Source organism: Chinchilla lanigera, unplaced genomic scaffold, assembly GCF_000276665.1.
Source record: "Chinchilla lanigera isolate Chin_1 unplaced genomic scaffold, ChiLan1.0 scaffold00012, whole genome shotgun sequence".
Lineage (NCBI taxonomy): Eukaryota > Metazoa > Chordata > Mammalia > Rodentia > Chinchillidae > Chinchilla > Chinchilla lanigera.
The window spans coordinates 4161237-4180065 of NW_004955413.1; the positions used below are offsets into that span (position 1 = coordinate 4161237).

General features: G+C 57.8%; 2 protein-coding genes across 6 annotated transcripts; one reads left to right on the top strand and one right to left on the bottom strand.

Moving 5' to 3' along the window:
• Nucleotides 1–1230: 1230 nt before the first annotated feature.
• Gapdh (glyceraldehyde-3-phosphate dehydrogenase) lies at nt 1231–5547 on the top strand. Its single transcript, XM_005378778.2, has 12 exons — nt 1231–1339; nt 1515–1553; nt 3606–3705; nt 3777–3883; nt 3969–4059; nt 4154–4269; nt 4361–4442; nt 4525–4676; nt 4751–4829; nt 4920–5003; nt 5086–5183; nt 5295–5547. The coding sequence occupies exons 2-12, from the start codon at nt 1531–1533 to the stop codon at nt 5362–5364; spliced, it is 1002 nt and encodes a 333-aa protein (XP_005378835.1). The 5' UTR covers nt 1231–1339; nt 1515–1530; the 3' UTR covers nt 5365–5547.
• Nucleotides 5548–6224: 677 nt separating this feature from the next.
• On the bottom strand, nt 6225–18807 carry Iffo1 (intermediate filament family orphan 1). Of its 5 annotated transcripts, none has more exons than XM_005378775.2 (10): nt 18016–18807; nt 14550–14610; nt 14356–14451; nt 13371–13511; nt 13112–13120; nt 12387–12544; nt 12194–12314; nt 11909–12001; nt 7805–7935; nt 6225–7075 (listed from the first exon to the last, which is right to left on the bottom strand). In XM_005378775.2, the coding sequence occupies exons 1-10, from the start codon at nt 18741–18743 to the stop codon at nt 6973–6975; spliced, it is 1641 nt and encodes a 546-aa protein (XP_005378832.1). In that variant the 5' UTR covers nt 18744–18807; the 3' UTR covers nt 6225–6972. The 5 variants fall into 5 exon arrangements, with proteins under 5 accessions (XP_005378832.1, XP_005378831.1, XP_005378829.1 ...); XM_005378774.2 differs by having other exon boundaries at nt 11909–12004; XM_005378772.2 differs by having other exon boundaries at nt 11909–12004; nt 12387–12568.
• Between the last annotated feature and the right edge of the window lie 22 nt (nt 18808–18829).

Sequence of the window (18829 nt, forward strand, 5' to 3'; positions counted from 1 at the left end):
ACTCGGACAGGCCTTGGCTCTGGAGCCCCAAGGAGGGAGGGCAAGGAGCTGGAGTTGGAGCCTGGGGTGCAGCACCTCATGTGCTCCCTGCCTTTTAAGCAAAGGTTAAGGCCAGGCCAGCTAAACTTAGCCACAGGCTTTTCAGCTAGAAGGGCAGGGGGCTGGTATCAGGTGACGCTGGCCCAGCAAAGCGCCCAGGATCCCCCGGCCCTGCACCTGTGACGGCTCGCCTGCCTCTCCTCCATCCTCAGCTGGCAAGCCCTGCCCCAGGCCCGGTCCTAGGGGTAGGACGGACGCCCGCCGCGCGGCCCAGACCTCTCCGTGCCCTCGGCCGCCGCATTCTCCCTCGCCTGTCCCGGTAGGGGACAATGCAGGGGCGTCCCTGACTCCCGGGCCAGCCCGCACGTCCCCGCAGGGAGGGACTTCCGCCTGCACGTCCCGCTCCCCGCCTGCCGCCAGCGGCGCAGTGGCTCAAAAGGGCTCTGTCAGCCGGGCCGGCCGTGCATCCCTCAAGGTTCCCGGTGGACCTCCGCCAGCCCAGCGCCGACAGTGAGCCTGCCCAGCCCTGGCCCCACCCGGTGGGGACAGCTGGTGCACAGGGACCGGTTTGTCCGATCCAGCGATCAGGGCTCCCGGCTGCCGGGGCTGCAGGACAGCGTGACCTTGTGCGGAGGGACCTTGTCTTGTTTTTGGTTTTTTGGTACTAGGAATCGAACTCAGGACCATGAGCTTGTTAGGCGCATGTGCCACTGAGCTATATTCCCAGCCCAAGAGACCTTGTGCAGGTCCCCGCCGCCCGGTGGCCAGCCCGGGCCCGGGGAGGCTGGGAGCCAGGGGCGGGCCGGGAAGTGGGGGCTGGGCAGGTCCCTCCGGGGCCCTCTCTTCCGCGGATCCCGTCACTACCAAAACAGTTCTAGATCCCCGGCTTTGCGCCCGCAGTTGCGAAAAGAAAGTAGAGGGCGGGCGGCCCCGGCTCGCGGCCCCTTCCCTGATCCCCGTCCTCCCGTTTAGTCCCGCAGCAGCCGCACACCCCCGGCCCCCTGGCGTCCTCGGGCCCGTGGCCCCGGCGCGCCATCCCCTCCCCCTCGGCCCAGAGCCCACACGCCCGCTGCGTGCTCCTCCGGCGGGGGGGAGGGGCCGCCGGGCTTTCCGGGCGCACGTAGCTCAGGCCTCGGCGCCGCGGGCCGCTACTGGACGAGCGGCCGGGGCGGGGCCCCGTTAACCCGCCCCGCCCTACCGCTATAAAGGGAGGCTGCAGCCTGCGCCGGCGCTCTCTGCTCCTGCGTGCCCGCCGGTAGCCGTTCTTTTCTATCTGCGCCAGGTGGAGAAGCAGCGCCAGGTGGAGAAACAGGGCCCCGCGGGGCTCGGGGCGATCGCAGCGGGCGGGCTGGGGTCTGGCAGCGGGTCCAGGCCGGGTGGAGCGGGCGGCGGGCCCGGAACGTGCTGGGATGCGCGGGGGGAATGGAGGCCGGGGAGGGGCCGCGCTGATGCTCACCTCCCTCTCCCTCCCGCAGCCGCGATCCAGACACGATGGTGAAGGTCGGAGTGAACGGGTGAGTGAGAGTGGGACTGCGGCGGCGGCCGCCGCATTATGTCTGCAGGTGTGGCCGGGCCCGGGGCTTTGCAGTCACATGCAGAGGTGCACTCCCGCCCGAAGGAGAGCTCAAGGTCACGGCTCAGACCGGCGAAAGCCCCCGCGGGGCCTCGTATCGGCTGCTCCAGCCTCCCGCCCCTTCGCCCTTGCGGGGACGAGCTGCCCTAATCCCTTGCGGGGACTAGCTGCCCCGCCCCAGATAGACGTGAGAGGCCCTGCGTCGGCCGCAGATCTATGCCCTGAGGCCCGGGGCCGGGGTTCTTTCTTTGCTTTCGCGCCCTGTGGGATCACGTGCCTGGAGGAGCCCCTCCCCCACCTCTGCGGACCCGGAATGCGGGGTGAGCGCCCTGCGCATCATCCGGGTTTGCCGCTTTGCCGGCTGCCATGTTGCAATGGGGAAGGAAATGAATGGACCTCCGTTAGGAAACCTTCTCTCCTGCCTTCCTCCTCCCCTGCTGTAACTAACCCTCCTCCCGCAGCAGGGTGGAGCCTCCTTTACCGGTTCTGGTGCTCCAAGGAGCTGGACTGAGAACCCAGCTTCTAGCCGTAGTGTCTCTAGAACTAGCCTCACGCCTGATTACACCTCAGTCGTGTCGTTTTTTCTAGATTATTCTAAGACAAATCAGAGAAGCAGGTTTATGGAGCGTTTAGTGTCCACCCACCCCCAGAGGTGTGGTGGCCGTGGCTCCTTGCCAAGTGGGGGGAGCTGACTCATGGTTAGAAAAGAGAATTTACAGCACAAAATGGCTCCGGCGCCTCCAGCAGCCCCTTCTCTTGCAGTGGCTGCTCTCTGCCCCGTCCCATCCCAGCCCAGCGCTGACCCAACCCTAAAGGTTGGACCGTAAAGGTCACTGTGAGGATTAGGTGTCAGGGAGCCCCGGGAATCCTGCCCTTCTCCCCATCCCATCTTCCAGAAACCAGATCTCCCCGCTCCGCCCTCCTCTGAGGTTAAATATAGCCGCCGACCTTTCTGTAACTGGGGGCCTGGGCCCTGCTCTGCAGCACCCCCTGCCCCCCACCCACTGTTGCTCCCTCTCCTGATCGAAACCGGGAAGGACAAGTATTTAGCAAATGAGAGCCCAAAGATCAGGGAGTTGGAAACCAACTCTTTCCCCTCTCCTTTGTGGAGGAGGGACTTGGGGGAAGGGGTGGGCTTACCCTGTCCAGTCAGTGTGACCTTTACTCCTGCCCTTTGAGCTGGTGATGCTGAGTAGGAGTCGATGTTGCCCAGGAAGGTGTAGCTGGAGTCGGCCAGGCAAGAACAGGCTTCCCTGGCCAGATCATGGGGGGGGGGGTCAGACACTGTGCCAAGCTAGGCTTGGTTGGCAGTGGCTCCCTGGGCTGCTTCTCAGAGGACCCTGGATGACTGGGGGCCAGGAAGTCTTAGAGCCTGGCCACCTCTTCAAAAGGAAAGGCGCCCCCACTTTATGGCCATGGTGTGAAGCCGGCTGGCCTGGTGGGATTGCTCAAGAAAGATAGAAATTAGACCTCATGGTGGGAAAATTCGGTGCAGTTGGCCCTTGTATCCAGTTCTGAATTCGGCCAACTGGATAAAAAATAATGGAGAGGGAGTTCTAGAAAGTTCCCAGAATGTGAATTTTTTGCCCACCAAGTACTATGCTGAGTCCACATGAATTGAAGTAATGTGTAGGCATTTAGGTATTAGGAACAACCCCGGGATGATTTTAAAGTACCTACAGGAAGAGTGCAGCATTAGGGTTTTTTTTCTAAGACAGGGTCTCAGGGTTCAGGCCAGCCTCACTTGGGATGATCTTCCTGCATCAGTCTCATGAGTGCTGGAATTACAGGCATTCACTACACACTCGCAGCAGCATCCACTGATTTTAGTATACAAGGGGCTTCTGGTCCTAGAACCAGTCCCTCATGGGTACCGGACAACTTTCCTGGAAGGCGGTGTCAGCCGAGCTTCTCACTGTGTGTGCTCCCTCCTGTATGTACTTAGAATTCTCCGCCCACTTTTAATTGCCTTGTTGCCTCTGGTGTTCCTCAGATTTGGCCGTATTGGACGCCTGGTCACCAGGGCTGCTTTTAACTCTGGCAAAGTGGATGTTGTGGCCATCAATGACCCCTTCATTGACCTCAACTACATGGTGAGTGCATGCTCAGTGCTGTGGGGAGGAGCTGCTTGTGAAGCTGCCCTCTGACACCTCCCTGCCCCCAGGTCTACATGTTCCAGTATGATTCCACCCACGGCAAGTTCCATGGCACCGTCAAGGCTGAGCACGGGAAGCTTGTCATCAACGGCAAGGCCATCACCATCTTCCAAGAGTAAGTGGGCAAGACTCACTGGGGAACTGCCCTGGGGGGGCATCTAGCAGGGTGGGGTGCCCCCATGAACTCAATCCTCTTACAGGCGAGATCCCGCCAACATCAAGTGGGGTGATGCTGGCGCTGAATACGTGGTGGAGTCCACTGGTGTCTTTACCACCATGGAGAAGGCCGGGGTAAGTGGTCTGAAGCTCAAAGACAGTGGTCCCTACCCTGGGGCGTGGCACAGCCAGCAAAAAGCCAGCGTTTGTAAGCAACTCTTTGTCGCAGGCTCACTTGAAGGGTGGTGCCAAGAGGGTCATCATCTCTGCCCCTTCTGCCGATGCCCCCATGTTTGTGATGGGTGTGAATCATGAGAAATATGACAACTCCCTCAAGATTGTCAGGTGAGCGGGCAGGGCTGGGGCTGGCAGCAGGGCCTGAGGGTGGTGATGACTGCCAGTTGCAGGGCCTCCCTAACTTGCCCCCCCTTTGCAGCAATGCTTCCTGCACCACCAACTGCTTAGCTCCGCTGGCCAAGGTCATCCATGACAACTTTGGCATCGTGGAGGGACTCATGGTATGCGGCGTGCAGAGTCCCTGTCCTGGGGTGGGGGCGGGGTGGGGACATTGTGTGGAGCCTCAACTCCCTAACTTTCCAGACCACAGTCCACGCCATCACTGCCACCCAGAAGACTGTGGACGGCCCCTCTGGGAAGCTGTGGCGTGACGGCCGTGGGGCTGCCCAGAACATCATCCCCGCGTCCACTGGCGCTGCTAAGGCTGTGGGCAAGGTCATCCCGGAGCTGAACGGGTGAGGCTGCTGCTCTGGGGAGTCGGGTGGTGGGCACAGGCCTGGGGTGTGGCTCACAGCACCTGTGTCTGCAGGAAACTCACGGGCATGGCCTTCCGCGTGCCCACTCCCAACGTGTCAGTGGTGGATCTGACCTGCCGCCTGGAGAAAGCGGTACGTCAGGCAGGCTCCGGTGGGTTGAGGCTTTTCCTGTGACTGAGGTGGCTTGGTCTCTGAGTATCTGCCTTGGTCTTACCCTATTAGGCCAAATACGATGACATCAAGAAGGTGGTAAAGCAGGCATCAGAAGGCCCCCTCAAAGGCATCCTGGGCTACACTGAGGACCAGGTACTCCTGGGGCTGGAGCTCAGTCCCTGCACTGTGCCTCAAGAGGGATGGCCTCCCTCACCAAGCCTTCTCCCTTCCCCAGGTTGTCTCCTGTGACTTCAACAGTGACACCCACTCTTCTACCTTTGACGCTGGGGCTGGCATTGCCCTCAATGACCACTTTGTCAAGCTGATTTCCTGGTAGGTGGCTGGGATGGGTAGGGAGACAAGGCTCGTAAAGTGGCCTGGGTTCTGGCACCTGTGGTGGCTGGTGCAGAGGAGCTGCTTCTGACATCCCCACTCACCTTGCAGGTATGACAATGAGTTCGGCTACAGCAACAGGGTGGTGGACCTCATGGTCCACATGGCCTCCAAGGAGTAAGCGGCCCCCCACCACAGCCCAGCGAGACCAGAGGGAGAGGCCTTGCTGTAGAAGTCACTGCCCCACTCAGCCCCAACACTGAGAATCTCCCCTCACAGCTTCCATCCCAGGCCCCCTGGAGAAGGGGCGGGGCCTAGGGAGCCCTGGCTCATTGCACACCACCAATAAAGCCCACTGAACCCAGCTCTCCTGTCTGCTGTTTATTAGCCTGGGCCAGGGGAGGGAGGCCAGGCCAGTGTTAAGATAAAGACCAGCTTACCAGGGGCAGGGATGATATGCTCAGTGGGCCCCATCTGTGTGCCATCCTCTAAGGGCACTTTGTGGAAACTGCAGAAAACTGCCAACCCAGGACACAACTCTTACCTGGCTGCCTGTCAGGAAGTTGCCCTGCCTAGCATCCAGACAGAAATGAGGGGTTTGGGATTGGCTGCGGGACTGCGACTTGGCATCTGACCTCTGAAGGAGTGCAGTAGGCTACGTGGAACTGGAGCACAAACTCCACTCTTCCTGCGATCCTGGGCAGGCAGCTGTGTGGGTCTTGAGCAAGCTGTTTACCTCTGTGCACTTTACCTGTTAAAACAGGACTGCGGTGCCCTGCTCCAGCACACAGCAGGCCGGTTGGGTAAAGGAGCAAGCGCCTAGAAGCATGCCTATTAAGCAAGCTGTGGCACTAGGGTGACTGCAGCCCTGGATGAGGGAAGTAGGCTTAGAGCTTGTGGCCTTTGCCACCAGGAGGCTCCCTTGTTTTGGGAAGTCACTTGCCACTTACTGTCCTGGCTTTTCAGGGTAAAATAGTGCATACCTCAGTTAAGAGTCTAGCTAAATGTCAGAAAGTGCTTGAAACAACTGACACCAAAACGTTAATAAATACTCGCCACACTGATTATTGTTAAGGATTCCATTCAAACATCAGCTCTGCATAGCCTCCTAGGCAGGTACTCATGGAGGAGCCTCCCCTGGTTCTCCAAGTTTGTCCCAGCCTATTGGTTTGGGTGAGTGAGAGACATGGGGAGGGCATGACTGCAGCTGATACTTGAGAACACCCTGAGCACTCATGCACGCGCAGACCCACGTGCAGTGTCACCTCTGTCACCCGGCAGTGACAGAGGCCAGCATGAGCTTCCAAACCCCAGCATACGGCACCCGGCCTGGACTTTAAGGCTGGCCACAGGTGGCAGGTGTGGGCGTCCAGCCTAGCTCGTCCCTTCACCCTGACAAGGGTGCAAGCCTTGCACAAGCCTTTAGGGAACCTCTGGCTGACAGGCTTCACACCAGTGCCTGGGCCACTGTCTGCACTGGAACAAAAACCAAAGACAGCTGGTCCAGACCTGGAGTAGGGGGCAGGACCCAGTACACATTCCTTACACAATGGAGATGGCAAGGACACAGCTTTTAAAGACAGGGAAGTAGCAGACACCCACGCAGGCAGGAGCCACCAGGAAGGGTGAGCCAACCTAGCTCCAGACACCTCATGACCCTGGGGAGGCCCAGGACAGAGTGAGGAAGGGAAAAGCCCCAGAGCCAGGCCTGGCTCTGGTACACAAGTGAGTGTCCCCTCTCGCCCTTGCCCTCTAGGCTGGAGTCAGGAAGCCCTGCCACAGTTGGGCCCTATCTCATGGAGCTGTCAGATGAGACATCTCGATCGGAGTCCTCAGTCTCGCTTGGCGGCGGCGGGTCGCTAGGCGGGACCGCAGTGAAAGCAGGAGACTTTCTAGAAAAAAACACCAGTTGTCACTCATCAGGGCCACAGGCAGGAAGCCCTCTCCCTTGGGCACATCCTTTAGCAGGCAGGTAGGTAACACCCAGGTATGGCAGATGCAGGAGGGAAGTTGGGGCAGAGACAGAGTCCTGGTCCCCACCCTCTGAAGGGAAAACGGTCCCAATCCTATACTGAGGGCTGAGAAGCTCAGAAGTCGGGACTGTCCAAATCACAGCGTGAGAGATGCTGCCTCAACACAAGTATATTACACAGACTAGCGCTCAGCCATATCTCCCTCTAATTTTTCAAGCTAGGTCTCACTATGCTGCCCAGGCCAGCCTTGAACTTCTGCACTGAAATGATATGAGCCTCCTGAGTGGGCAGAACTATAGACGTACCAGTGTGGCAGCTGTTTGTACTTTTTATATTTTTTAAATGTACTCTGCAGTTGAGGTATAACTACCTAGGATCAGATTCACAAATCATGCCCCTGACTTGAGAAAATTAGGACCCCATCTGACCCTTGCCTGTGTTGGAGCCACCTCCCTCTAGCCAGGAGAAGCCCCAGGGTTGGTGGCACGGGGAGATGTCATCAGCTGTCCAGAGTGGGAGAAAAGTTGCTGGCCTGGGGCAGGCACCTGGAGACTCCCGGGGGGGGGCCCATCTAGAAGTGCTTGTCCCTGCCAAGGGCCAGAGAGGCTCTGCTTCTGTGCCTTCGCATTCCCCGGGGGCAGGGCTTACCGGTCCCCCGACTGGGTGATGAGCCGGCGGCAGGTCTCCATCTGCACATCCAGGCCACGCTTCATGCTGCACATCTCCATGTACTCGTGCAGGTGCCGGTTCATATCGTTCTTGGCGGTGGCCAGCTCCAGCTGCAGAGGGGTGGGAGGCCACCAGGTTAACAGGCCTGGGCCAGGAGGGGCTGCATGACTCCACTCCCCCAGCCATGACACTAAGCTGACACCGAGAACACTGGTGGGGCCCAGGTGGCCACGGTTGAAAGCTCAGACTTAAAAAGAAATCAAAGCCAGGAATCATGGCTCACATCAAGAATCTCAGAACTCTGGGAGGCTAAGCCAGGAAGATAGCAAATTCGAGCCCAGAAACTTAGAAAGACCCTATCTCAAAATAAAAAATGAAAAAGCGAGGGGGCTGGGGATTTAGCTCAGTGGCAAAAGCGCCTGCCTGGCAGGCGCGAGGTCATGAGTTCGGTTCCTGGTACCGGAGAAAAACCAAAAAAAGTGCACTCAAGGCCAGCCTGAACTGCATAGCGAGACCCTGTCTAAAAAAAAAAAAAAAAGAAAAAAAAGAAAAAGCGGGTGAGGGTGTAACTCAGTGTAAAGGCTGAGTTCAATCCCTAGCACCACAAAGAATCAATCAACCTAACCTGAGGCAGAAAGCACCAAATGTACTACATATGTCCCCGGTGTTCCTGGGAAACTTCTTTCCCTTCTTGCTCGCTTTGCTTTCTGTGATGGGGATAGAACCTGGGGCTTCATGCACACCAGGCAGGTGCTCAGCACTGGGCCACACTCAAGGCCCCTTTCCTGAGAAGCTGTCTAGAGCAAAGCAAGGGCACAGGCTGCAGGCCTAAGGGCAACAAGAGAAAAATGCTGGGTGGGCAGACAGGGTGGTCAGCACTCTATACTGCACAGGCAGCGCCTATGGACACCCTGTTTCTCCTCCTGGTCCCCAGGGCCAGCCTGGCTCACCCCTTACTTCCCACATCATGCTGGCCCTGCCATGTGCGCCACTGAGGGCTGGCAGAGGTCTTACTCCTCTCTGCACACCAAGCACTCCGCCAGGGAACTAACTCAGCACCTCTGAAGCAACTCAAGGCTTACAGCAACAGGGAAGTGGCTGCTGGCAAAAAAGGCTCCTTCTGCTGAGCCTGTGGCGCACACCTGTGATCCTGGCCACACTGGGGGCACCGAGGGCAGAGGAATACATGTCTGAGCCCAGGCTGGGCAACTTAGTGAGACCCTGCCTCAAACTAAAAAAGCTCTTTAAAAAATAAAAAATTTTAAAAGGGCTAGGAATGTAGCTCGCCACTCCCTGGGTTCAGTCCCCAGTGCTGAAGAAGACAAAGGCTCGTTCCCCACTGCCCCCTGCATTTCCTCTCATGAGCCACCCCAACACTCAGAATGGCAGATGCGGGCTGACTGCACGTCTTTGCAGGAAAGCGCGGGGCTCAGGACAGGGCAGAACACTCCGCGCCAGAGCTGACTCTGCAGCCAGAAGACTCCAAGGCAGAGGGGAGGCAGGGCTAAGGGGAGAAGGGATCTCGGCCACAGACAATCAGTCCACTGCTTGTCTTTGTTTTGGGCACAAAGGCCAGGGGCCAGGAGGATGAGAATCCAGAGAAGCCAACTGCCGGGAGGCGATGTGCTTGAGTGCTTGAGAGCAAAGAGAAGGGGAAGCAAAGTTTGCCAGAACGATGTGAACTAGGCAGGAGAAACCACCCAGAACTAATTAGAGTTGACCGGAGAGGCGCTGGGGACCGGAAGAATGAGCTGGGTCGCAGGACCCGACAAAGGGGTGGCCAGGACAGTGGCGTTCAGGGTTAGGTGGCAGCTGGCCAGGTGGGAGGGTGCAGTGAGGACGGCCTGAAGGGCACGCCTGTTGGCGCAGCAGCAATGCTGGCAGCACCCGCTCAGATCAGCTGCCCCAGCCTCTCCTCCTCCTCTTCAGGGAAAGCACAGCAGAGGGGGCTGGAAACCATCATTTGGGGGACAAGGAAGAAGGAAGTAAAGCAAAAATACTCTATCAAAACATAGGGCTAAACCAGGTGCAGTGGTGCATGACTGTAATCCCACCTACTGAGAAGGCTGAGGCAGGACGATCACAAATTCAAGTCCTACGTGGGCAAGACCTATCTCAAAATAAAAAAGGGATGCAGCTGAGTGGTAGAGCATCTATGGGTTTGGCCCCTGGTGCTATAAAAAATAAATACAGGACTGGTCTCTACCTATCTGTACATCCCTCTGATTCACTCTTAAGGCAGGAGTGAAGTAGGAGGATGACATCCTCAGTATCTCCAGACCTGGGTAGGGTGCAGAGGCGCACTCCTTCCCTCTCCTCCTCCTCTCCTGCTCTGGGCCTCAGCTTTGCCACCCACAAGTGGGACACCCATCTCAGTGACCCTGAGAGATCAAAGGTCACAAAGGTAACGGAACCTGAGGCCACCCAGCCTGCTCCCCAAGCCTGCCCCTCACCTCAGTCTGTAGAGTGAGGAGGGGTTAGGTGGCTCAGAAGAGTCTGAAGGGATGTTTCCTCCCAGTATTTTCTACCAGATTTCCATGGAGGGGTGTGGGAGATTGAGCCAGGTTACATCCCTCTGCTCTGTGCTGAGTTACATCCCCAGGCCTTCCCTGTATTCTTGAGACAGAGTCTCAATGAGTCACTAAATTGCCCAGGCTGGGCTCAAACTTGTGATCCTCCTGCCTCAGTCTCCCAGGGTGCTGAGATCACAGGCATGCACCACCACAACAGGCCATGTTTTTGTTTGTTTGGTTGGCTGGGGTTTTTTTGTCTTTTTGAGACAGGGTCTCGCTATACAGTTCAGGCTGGCCTTGAGCTCACTTTGTAGCCCAGGCTGATCTCGAACTTGCAACAATCCTCCTGCCTCAGCCTCCCAAGTGCTGGGATTACAGGCATAAGCCACCACACCCAGCCAGGCCATGTTTTGAGCCAGAGATGCAGCCCCAGATCTCTGCCAGGTGGAAGGCACAGTAGGGACACAGAACCTTAAATCATTGCTCTTCCCAATGGCCTCAGCTAGCAGGAGAATGCTGGCTGTGCCTCTGGAACTTAGCATTTGTTTGCCTGGGCCAAAAACAAAAACAGCTCTGCTCAGAAGAGCAGGGCCATTTGATTCCTGATGGCAGAATGAAAATACAGGCAAAGAATTGCTCAGCCTCCTCCTCCGATGCAGCAGAGTAAGCACGACAGGCATCTCAATCTGTCCCACGAGCTGGGGTAGCAGTCATGCGGCAGAGGTCTCCTGCCTCAGTCCCACACGTGTCCCTGTCACAGTCCCCTCACACCCAGGCAGGACATTCAGAGGCCCATCCAATCCTCCAGCCAGGGGCCCTGCACTCTGCGGCTGCACAAACCCTCCTACCACTCCAGACCCTGAGGGTGCCCAAGACTAGATCCCCCTCAAGCTCAGATGCCCAGCTGAGGACTCGGGAGGCCATGCCTGAGTGCCACCATGCTGCTGGCATTAGTGGGGTGCTTGACTGCAGGCAGAGCCCACACTAAGCACACAAGTATCACCCAGGCGTGGTGACACAAACCTGTAATCCCAGCCCTCGGGAGGCTGAGACAGGAGGATTCTTGCAAGTTCGAGGCCAGCCTGGGCTACAAAGTGAGCTCAAGGCCAGCGTGAACTGCATAGTGAGACCCTGTAAAAAAAAAAAAAAAAAAAGACACACACAAAAAAAGCACACAGGTCTTCTAAACACAGGGGTGGGGTGCTCGATCTGCATTTGACAAAAAGATACACAGGCTTAGAGGGCACACGTACGTTGTTCCAAATTGAGCAGTGGGGGGGCTGGGGATTTAGCTCAGCGGCAAAGCGCCTGCCTGGCAAGCGCAAGGTCGTGAGTTCCATTCCCGGGACCAGAGAAAAACCAAAAAAAAAAAACAAATTGAGCAGTGGGAAGTGACAGAGCTGAGACTCGAACCCACATCCCTCTGCCTCCAGAGCCCAAGGTCTCAAGGACCAGGGGGAGTGCCAGAGTGACTCCTCCCTGGTGACAGAAAAGGCAGGAGCCAGCACACCTGCAGCCTGGCTGGTGACCTCTGGGGACAGGGCCCCTCGGCACCAGCACACACCCTTACCTCTATCTGGTCGATGGTTTCCTGATACTCCTTCTCCCGGGTTTTGAACAGGGACTCGGTATCTTTAATCACCTTCTCCAGGCTGTCTTCTTGCTGCTGGAGCAGAAAGGCCAAGTGGAGGGGGCCAATGGGGAGAGAGAAGGTCAGATTAGAGGGCTGCAGGAAGAATAGGAAAGCACAGAGAAAGGAGACATGGGGAGCAGAGGGAAGCCACACAGGGAGACAGAGCAAGGAGGGGCCAGGCAGGGCTCGGGCTGAGAGGCCTGAGGCAGGAGGGGTGGTTACCTCTCCCTGGGCCTCTGCCGCTGCCATGGCATAGCCTGAGAAATCCTCCCACAGCAGCAGGGTCTCCTCAGTCTCCTCCCAAGTCAGGCTGTCACAGTCGTCCTCAAAATCATACTCCCTCCTGGAGACAGGAACCCGTGTCGGTGGGGAGTGGGGAGCCGGCCTCGGGGGGCGGGCGGCCTGTGGGACTCACAGCTGGTTGAGCATGCGCTGCATCTCCTCGTTGATGCTGAGGGCCGTGCTCTCCTCCTCCTCCCCATCGGGCTGGCGGGGCCCGTCACTCTCTGATACGGAGGTGTCCTCCTCGACAGCAGCCTTGCGCTCCCGCTTCCGCCCCCCCATGGATGGGACCTTAATGGGAGACAAGTGCAGAGACTACAGAGCCGAGGCCGGGTGCATGGGGGAGAGGGCGGGCGGGACAGCGCGAGCCAGCGGGAAGGGGGACAGACAGAAGAGACACAGTTACAACGACAGGAACAGAAACAGCGAAGTCACCGGGAAACGGGCAGACACACACAGATGGGAAGGGCTGCAGACAGAAGGAAGAGGGAGAGAGAAAGAAAATAAAGCAGTAAGATAAGGGGTGAGATGCCCTGCTGTGATCACACTCTGAGGTGTCTGATGGCTAAAGAGGAAGCGTTTTCTCTAAAAAGAAGTCTTTCATCAGAAAGAATTCAACTAAAAGGAAAGCCGTAGGCTGAGGATTTGGTGTCTACAGAGGAGTACTTGACTCGCATCCAGATCTAGGCAGCGAGGGGGAGAAGGGCGAGGAAGAAACGAAGTGAAGGGAGAAGATCGAAAACTGAGAGAGGAGCAGGGAACACAGAGAGGAGAAGTCTGCACTGGAGAGCGGCCCAGCAGTGGGTGGCTCAGAGACTGGGACGGGGACATTGGTAAGCTTGCAGAGATCAAACTAACCAGCTTCTTCTACGGAGAAAGCAAGAAAGATGAAAGGAAGAGAAGAGAAGCAGACAGAGGAGAGAGAGAGGGAGGGGGAGATGGAGTTAGAGATGGCTTCCGAAACTTCTCTCCTGAGGCTGCTCTTTGCCCCGCAGCCCAGTCCCACTGGGGGCCCCAGAAGTCCCAGGAAGGGCAAAGCCACCTCAAAGTGGCCACAGTGGAAGCTTCTCCCCATCCTAGCCCTGCTCCGAGAGCGAGGGCGGCCCAGGCCTCTCACCTGGAACATCTGGATCATGTCCTCACAGTTGCGCTGCTGAGCCAGGTCACACAGCTTGGCAGTGATGTCAATTCGGCGGCAGATGTCCATATCTACCTTCATGGCCTTCTCCTGGATCTTAGTGTCCAGCTCTGATAGGTTCTGCCCAGGGAGCAAAGCAGAAAGTAAGGAGAGACCTAGTACCCTACTAAGGCCTTGGCAAGATCCTCTTCCTTCCCATCATGCCCTCCACCTCCTCCACAAAGTCCCTGGCTCCCTTTTCCCAATCTGGCTGTGGCGATGCAGACCTATAATCCAGCACTCAGGAGGCTGAGGCAGGAGGATAGCCTTAAGTTCGAGGACACCGTGGGCTCCATAAGTGAGTTCAAGGCCAGCTTAATTTATATAGCAAGACCTTGCCTCAAAAAGCTGAGAGAGAGAAAGAGAAAGAAAAAGAATGCAAGCAAGCCCTTTTCCTTTCCCTGTGGGGCCTCCCTACAGCCCCAGCCAGACATGAACTCTAAGAGCACAGCTCAGGGCCTGGGATAGGCAGGGGCTCCCTGGACCAACTACAGTCCTGCCTCTCCTATAACTTCAGTCCTCACAGAAAGGAGACACTGGGCATTGTAAGAGTGGACAAAGTGCCATAATAGTAACAACAACAGCTAATGCTTATCAGCGCTATGCAGTGTCCCATGTGTATCGCCGTCCTCACAACTGTTTCGCAGGGGACTCAGTGGCCTTGCACGTGGGCAGGGAAGGAGCTGGCCCAGAGCTAACTCAACTAACAAGCTGCAGAGGTGACTTGGGAGCCAGGCAGCTGCCCCAGGGCTGCATTTGTTCACAACAGCTGGCAGGGATGGGGCCATACCACCCGTGACACAACCCGAGGCTTTTGTTCCTTTTTGTCCCAAGTTAGAGGGTGGCATGGGAGAAACAACTAGAGGAACGGCAAATGAGGGGAGGGGCAGCAAACAGGACGCTGATGGGCCAGAGTTGGACTCACATTGCTCATGAGCCCCTTGAAGACCACCAGCTCAGCTTTCAACTGCTCCACCTTCATGGCCAGCTCCTCTTGGCAGGCGTCAGCCTCTTGCGCCTCCTGCAGTCGGGAGGAAACCCTGACATCAGGACACGAGGAAGGACAGGGAGGCAGCACCAAAGCGAGGGAAGCAGGGGCAGTGGGGCAGCCACCCTCACCTCCTGGAGCTCGTTCACGCGCTCTTGCAGCTGGATCCGCACTGTGTACTCCTCTTCCCACCTGGCAGACAGCAGGAAGGAGAGAGTATAGGTCCAGCGACCCTCCCGCCCTTACAGCTCTCTGTCCCCACCTGTCTGACCCCTAGACAGGGACATATGGCCAGCCAGTGGGAGGCCAGCTGCAGCTGTCGGGAGACTACGCGCTTCCTGGCGAGGACCAAGCTCACAGCTGCCTTCCGGGAACTTCCAGGCCACACACCAGAACTATTTAAAATCAACTGTGGCCACCCTGCTCCTTTTCCATGCCCATCCCTGCTAAGGCCCCAGCTCCACCAGCTGTCTGCACAGCCATATCACCCTCCTGCCCACACCAGACCCCCCGGCCCAGTCTCCCACCTTCAGTGGCACAGATCCGGTCTCCCGCCTCCTGCCCGCACCAGAACAGAGCTCGTCTAGCCCGCTGCCCTGCCTCCTGGGGTACATTTAACCCTGCAAAAGCATCTGCGGGACAAGGCCAGGTCACCAGGGCTGCTCAGGAGCAGTCCTACCCAGAGCCCCCAGAAGTGAGCCTCAGAGACGGGGCAAGGCTGACTGGGGCCCAGAGTCCCCCAGCTGCACAAAACCAATGGCCATCAGGAGCCAGGGATTACTCAGCACCCAGACTGGAAGGAGATCAGAGGGGAGCAGCTCACTAATGGAGGGTAAGAGCCAGGCTGGGCAGCCCCTCCTGCCTTTGAGAATCTAGAGACAAGACCACGACCATGGGAGACAGGAGACACTCTTGCCCATCTCCCAGGCACGGGAGCGCCTACCCCGACCCTGGGGTGGGAGGAGAAGCAGGGGCTGACATGGCTTAGGACTTGGCTCTGTCACTTCCGGGGCCAGGGTGGGGCTGGACTTGCAGCACATCGCAGACCTGGTTCACACAGGCTCATCAATTCTCGCCACATTCTGGAAAGGCTCCTCCCAGTCTGAGAAAGGAAGGGCACTGCACCAAGAAAGAAGCCTCCGTGGAAGAGAGCTGGCAATGAAGTGGCAAAGAGCACAGCAAGGACACAGACATCCCAGGGAGGAGCTGCTCTGACTGGGATTAGGCACTTTCTGCCCCTTACTGCCACTGCTCTGCCTCTCGCCCCCTCAGGTCTGGTGCCTGGAGCCTAGCTGCAGCACACTGCAGTGCTCCTAATAATAGCTCCTGCCCCACCTTGGGCCCCTCCCACTCAGCTGGCGGAGGCTCCCCACCAGCTCTCTGCTCTTTCCCTGCCAGCCCCACACCCCTCTCCTTCCACTCCAGCACTGAGGGCCCTGGGACCATGAGGCTGTGAGTTTTCTTAGCCGAGACCCTCCTCTCTTCTGGGCCCTCACTTCTTCATCCACAGCATGAAGGCATAGGACACAGTACCCTCCCGTGCCTGGAGTCCCTGAGTGCCTGGCAGAAGCCAGCAAGACTGAAAAGGGGCCAATAACCCTGCACAAAATGTATCCCAGAGGTCAGGAAATATTGTCTGACAGTGAACTCTACGGTTTTAGTGGAAACAAATCTGAAATTGGGCAAACAAATCTCAAAATGGATCTGTGGGAAGCTCCCTGGGATTCTCTCTGTGCTCCAGCCAGACTTTCACACAACAGGTTCACCTTGACTTCCACTCAGGTCTCATCTGGACAAGCTGCCCTTAATCCTGAGCAACTTCTGCAAATACTAAATTTACCTACACCTCCCTTGCAAATAAGCTACTGTATATTTTTGAGTGAAGATAGAAAAAGGTCACACAAAGCAGGGGGGCTGAAAATAGAACCCAGAAGGCCTCATCTCCTTCCCACTTTAGTACCAAGCTATCCCCAGGCCTCCCCAGTCAACCACAGGAGGTCTAGTGTTGCCATAACAAGCCCAGAAGGAGGGCAAGGGATCTGGGGTGGAAGAATGAGTGCTGCCCCTGTCACGTAGCATATGGTTCTGGCCATGGAGCCTGCTGCACAGCAGTGTGCTGCAGAGGGATGAGCTAATCAGTCCCCAAAGAGTAAGTCTTTGCTGCCCTGGACAGCTGGACCAAGGACAAATACTCTTTCACTTAAAAAAAAAAAAAAAAAAAAAAAGAGCAGTTGTTCCTGTGGCTATGGACATATTCCAGAACTGTGTTCTGCTGACTGTGCTCATTAACTCCTGCAAGGGCAGACTGGTCTTGGGTGGCACCTAGATGATGGTTTCAGGACAACCGAAACCCCCAAGGACAAGTGTCACATGAACCCTACCTGAGAAAGCCAGCCTGAAGCCAGGCCTCCGCCTCAGAATGCCTGCTGATCCGTGTGCAGGGGGCTACAGTTATGAATCCCTCCAGGTCGCCCCCAGACCCAGTGACAGTTTCTCAAAACATTTGGCCAGTCCTTGCCCACTGGTAAACCAGGCGCCAATCTCTACTGCTCTGAGCTGCAAAAGTAGTCCCAGTTCTGCCCACCAGGGGTGACAATAGCCAAGATGAGACAGGAGCCCCTTAACCAGGCCTCCTCACTGTCATCTCTTCCCCTTCCACCAGGGCCCTGATCAGTTTGCAAAGCACTGGCCTTGCCTGAGCTCCTCCTGCACCAGCCTGGTGAGCAAGCACCTAGGGAGTCTACCCAGTAAACAGCAGGTAGGTACCACAACTCTTCCCTTTGCCCCTAATGCCACCCCACTGGGGTAGGGTTCTTCTCAGAAAGCAAATCTTCATCCTCAGACCACACAGGGCCTGCCTTGAGCTGCCGGAGGGCTGTAAGGTGTGTCTGCATTTCCAGCTTTTTCCTGTTCCAGCCTTCTCTGCTGGGTCTGTTCAGCTTCCTTGGCCGAGTCCCCTACCAGCCCTAGGACAAGTCCCTTCCCTTTGCCCCAGTGAATTCCCTTCACTGTCTTTTTCCGTTTTCCTCACCTACTCCAATGCCTCAAAGTCCCAGAGCCTTTCATATGGAACAAGTGCACAAACCTGGCTTCTCTGAGCATGGCTCGGGGAAAGTCTGGGTAGAGCAGGACCACCCACAACAGAGTGCAGCTCCTGCCTCAGCACCCCTCCTGACTTCATTTACTTTAGTTTTCAAAAATACAGCTATATCCTTTGCCTGCTACTTCAGATGATCCGTGTGGAACTCATACCCTGAAACTGCCCCAGGAGCTGGGATTGGTAGGGCGATCTGAACTCCAGATAGGCGTTCCTTTCACTCCTCACAAAGCACCCCTCCTCCATCTGAATGCCGCAGGCGAAAGGGAGACGTGCCAGAAAAAACTGTGAATTCCCCAGTGTTCTGCTCCTAGCATTCTCCTGTCATGAGTCTGACTTCTGCATTCTCCGTGGACCCCGTATCCTACCACTTGCCAAGCCCCTCATCACACGGGGAGAGCGTTACTCGTTCTGTCCACCCTGCTGTGGGGCCCCCAGGACCCCCGCCCAGCTGTGCACGGCGTGTCGCTGCGCCCCGGCCCCCACTTCCCGGCCCCTACCTCCGCTTGTACTCGTCCCGCTCCCGCTTTACTTTGGCCAGCACGTTGTAGAGCGCGCGGATCTCGGGGGTGATGGTGTCGATCTGGACGCCCACCCCGTCAGGGTGCACCCACGACAGGCCAGGCCCCTGCACCAGCGTGGGCTCCAGTCCTGGCCCGAGCCGGCGGGAGTGCGAGAAGGACCAGATGGTGCCGGGCATGAAGCGGGCCGACGACGAGAAGGCGGAGGCCGCGGTGGCGGAGGGCGGCGCGGGGCAGGCCGGAGAGCGCGCCGCCGGGGGGCAGACGGCGGCCGGCCGAGCGCCCAGCGCCAGCCCCAGCGGCCGCACCGGGCTGACGAAGCCGGTCTGCACAGCCTGGTCTCGGCGCGCCGAGCCCCGCCGGCCCTGCTTACCCTCCTCCAGCGCCTGCTGCAGCTGCTTCTCCAGCAGCCGGTTCCGGCGCTCCAGCTCGTGCACCTTGGCCAGGAAGCAGCGGAAGCGCAGGTTCAGCGTCTTGAGTACGCTGATGTTGGAGCCCAGGTCGTTTCGGAGCGCCATGGCGGCTGGGGGCGCGGGGCCCGGGCCGGGCGGCGAGAAAGCAGCGGGGCCAGCGGGCGCGAGTGGCGCCGGGGCCAAGTCCCCGCCCCCAGAGAAGGGGTCACCCCCCAGACTGCCCCCCACAGGCCCGGACAAGCCCTGTTGCTCCTGCTGTAGGAGGAAGAGGTTAGGGCCGAATAACGGATTCATGGCTGCACCTTCTGCGGGGAGATGGAGCCTGGCGCTAGAGCCGGAACGAAGGGCGAGAGAAAGAACCAATGAGGCGCCCGCGGGAT

What these genes read in the sequence shown, in the direction of transcription:
- Gapdh (XM_005378778.2), top strand. Translation starts at nt 1,531, where the DNA reads ATGGTGAAGGTCGGAGTGAACGG. An exon ending in GCATCGTGGAGGGACTCATG is followed by an intron (nt 4,443 to 4,524) that starts GTATGCGGCGTG and finishes CTAACTTTCCAG; the next exon opens with ACCACAGTCCACGCCATCAC. An exon ending in GTCATCCCGGAGCTGAACGG is followed by an intron (nt 4,677 to 4,750) that starts GTGAGGCTGCTG and finishes CTGTGTCTGCAG; the next exon opens with GAAACTCACGGGCATGGCCT.
- Iffo1 (XM_005378772.2), bottom strand. Translation starts at nt 18,743, where the DNA reads ATGAATCCGTTATTCGGCCCTAACCTCTTCCTCCTACAGCAGGAGCAA. An exon ending in CGGGACGAGTACAAGCGGAG is followed by an intron (nt 14,611 to 18,015) that starts GTAGGGGCCGGG and finishes GCTGTCTGCCAG; the next exon opens with GTGGGAAGAGGAGTACACAG. An exon ending in TCAAGGGGCTCATGAGCAAT is followed by an intron (nt 13,512 to 14,355) that starts GTGAGTCCAACT and finishes CTCCCTGGGCAG; the next exon opens with AACCTATCAGAGCTGGACAC.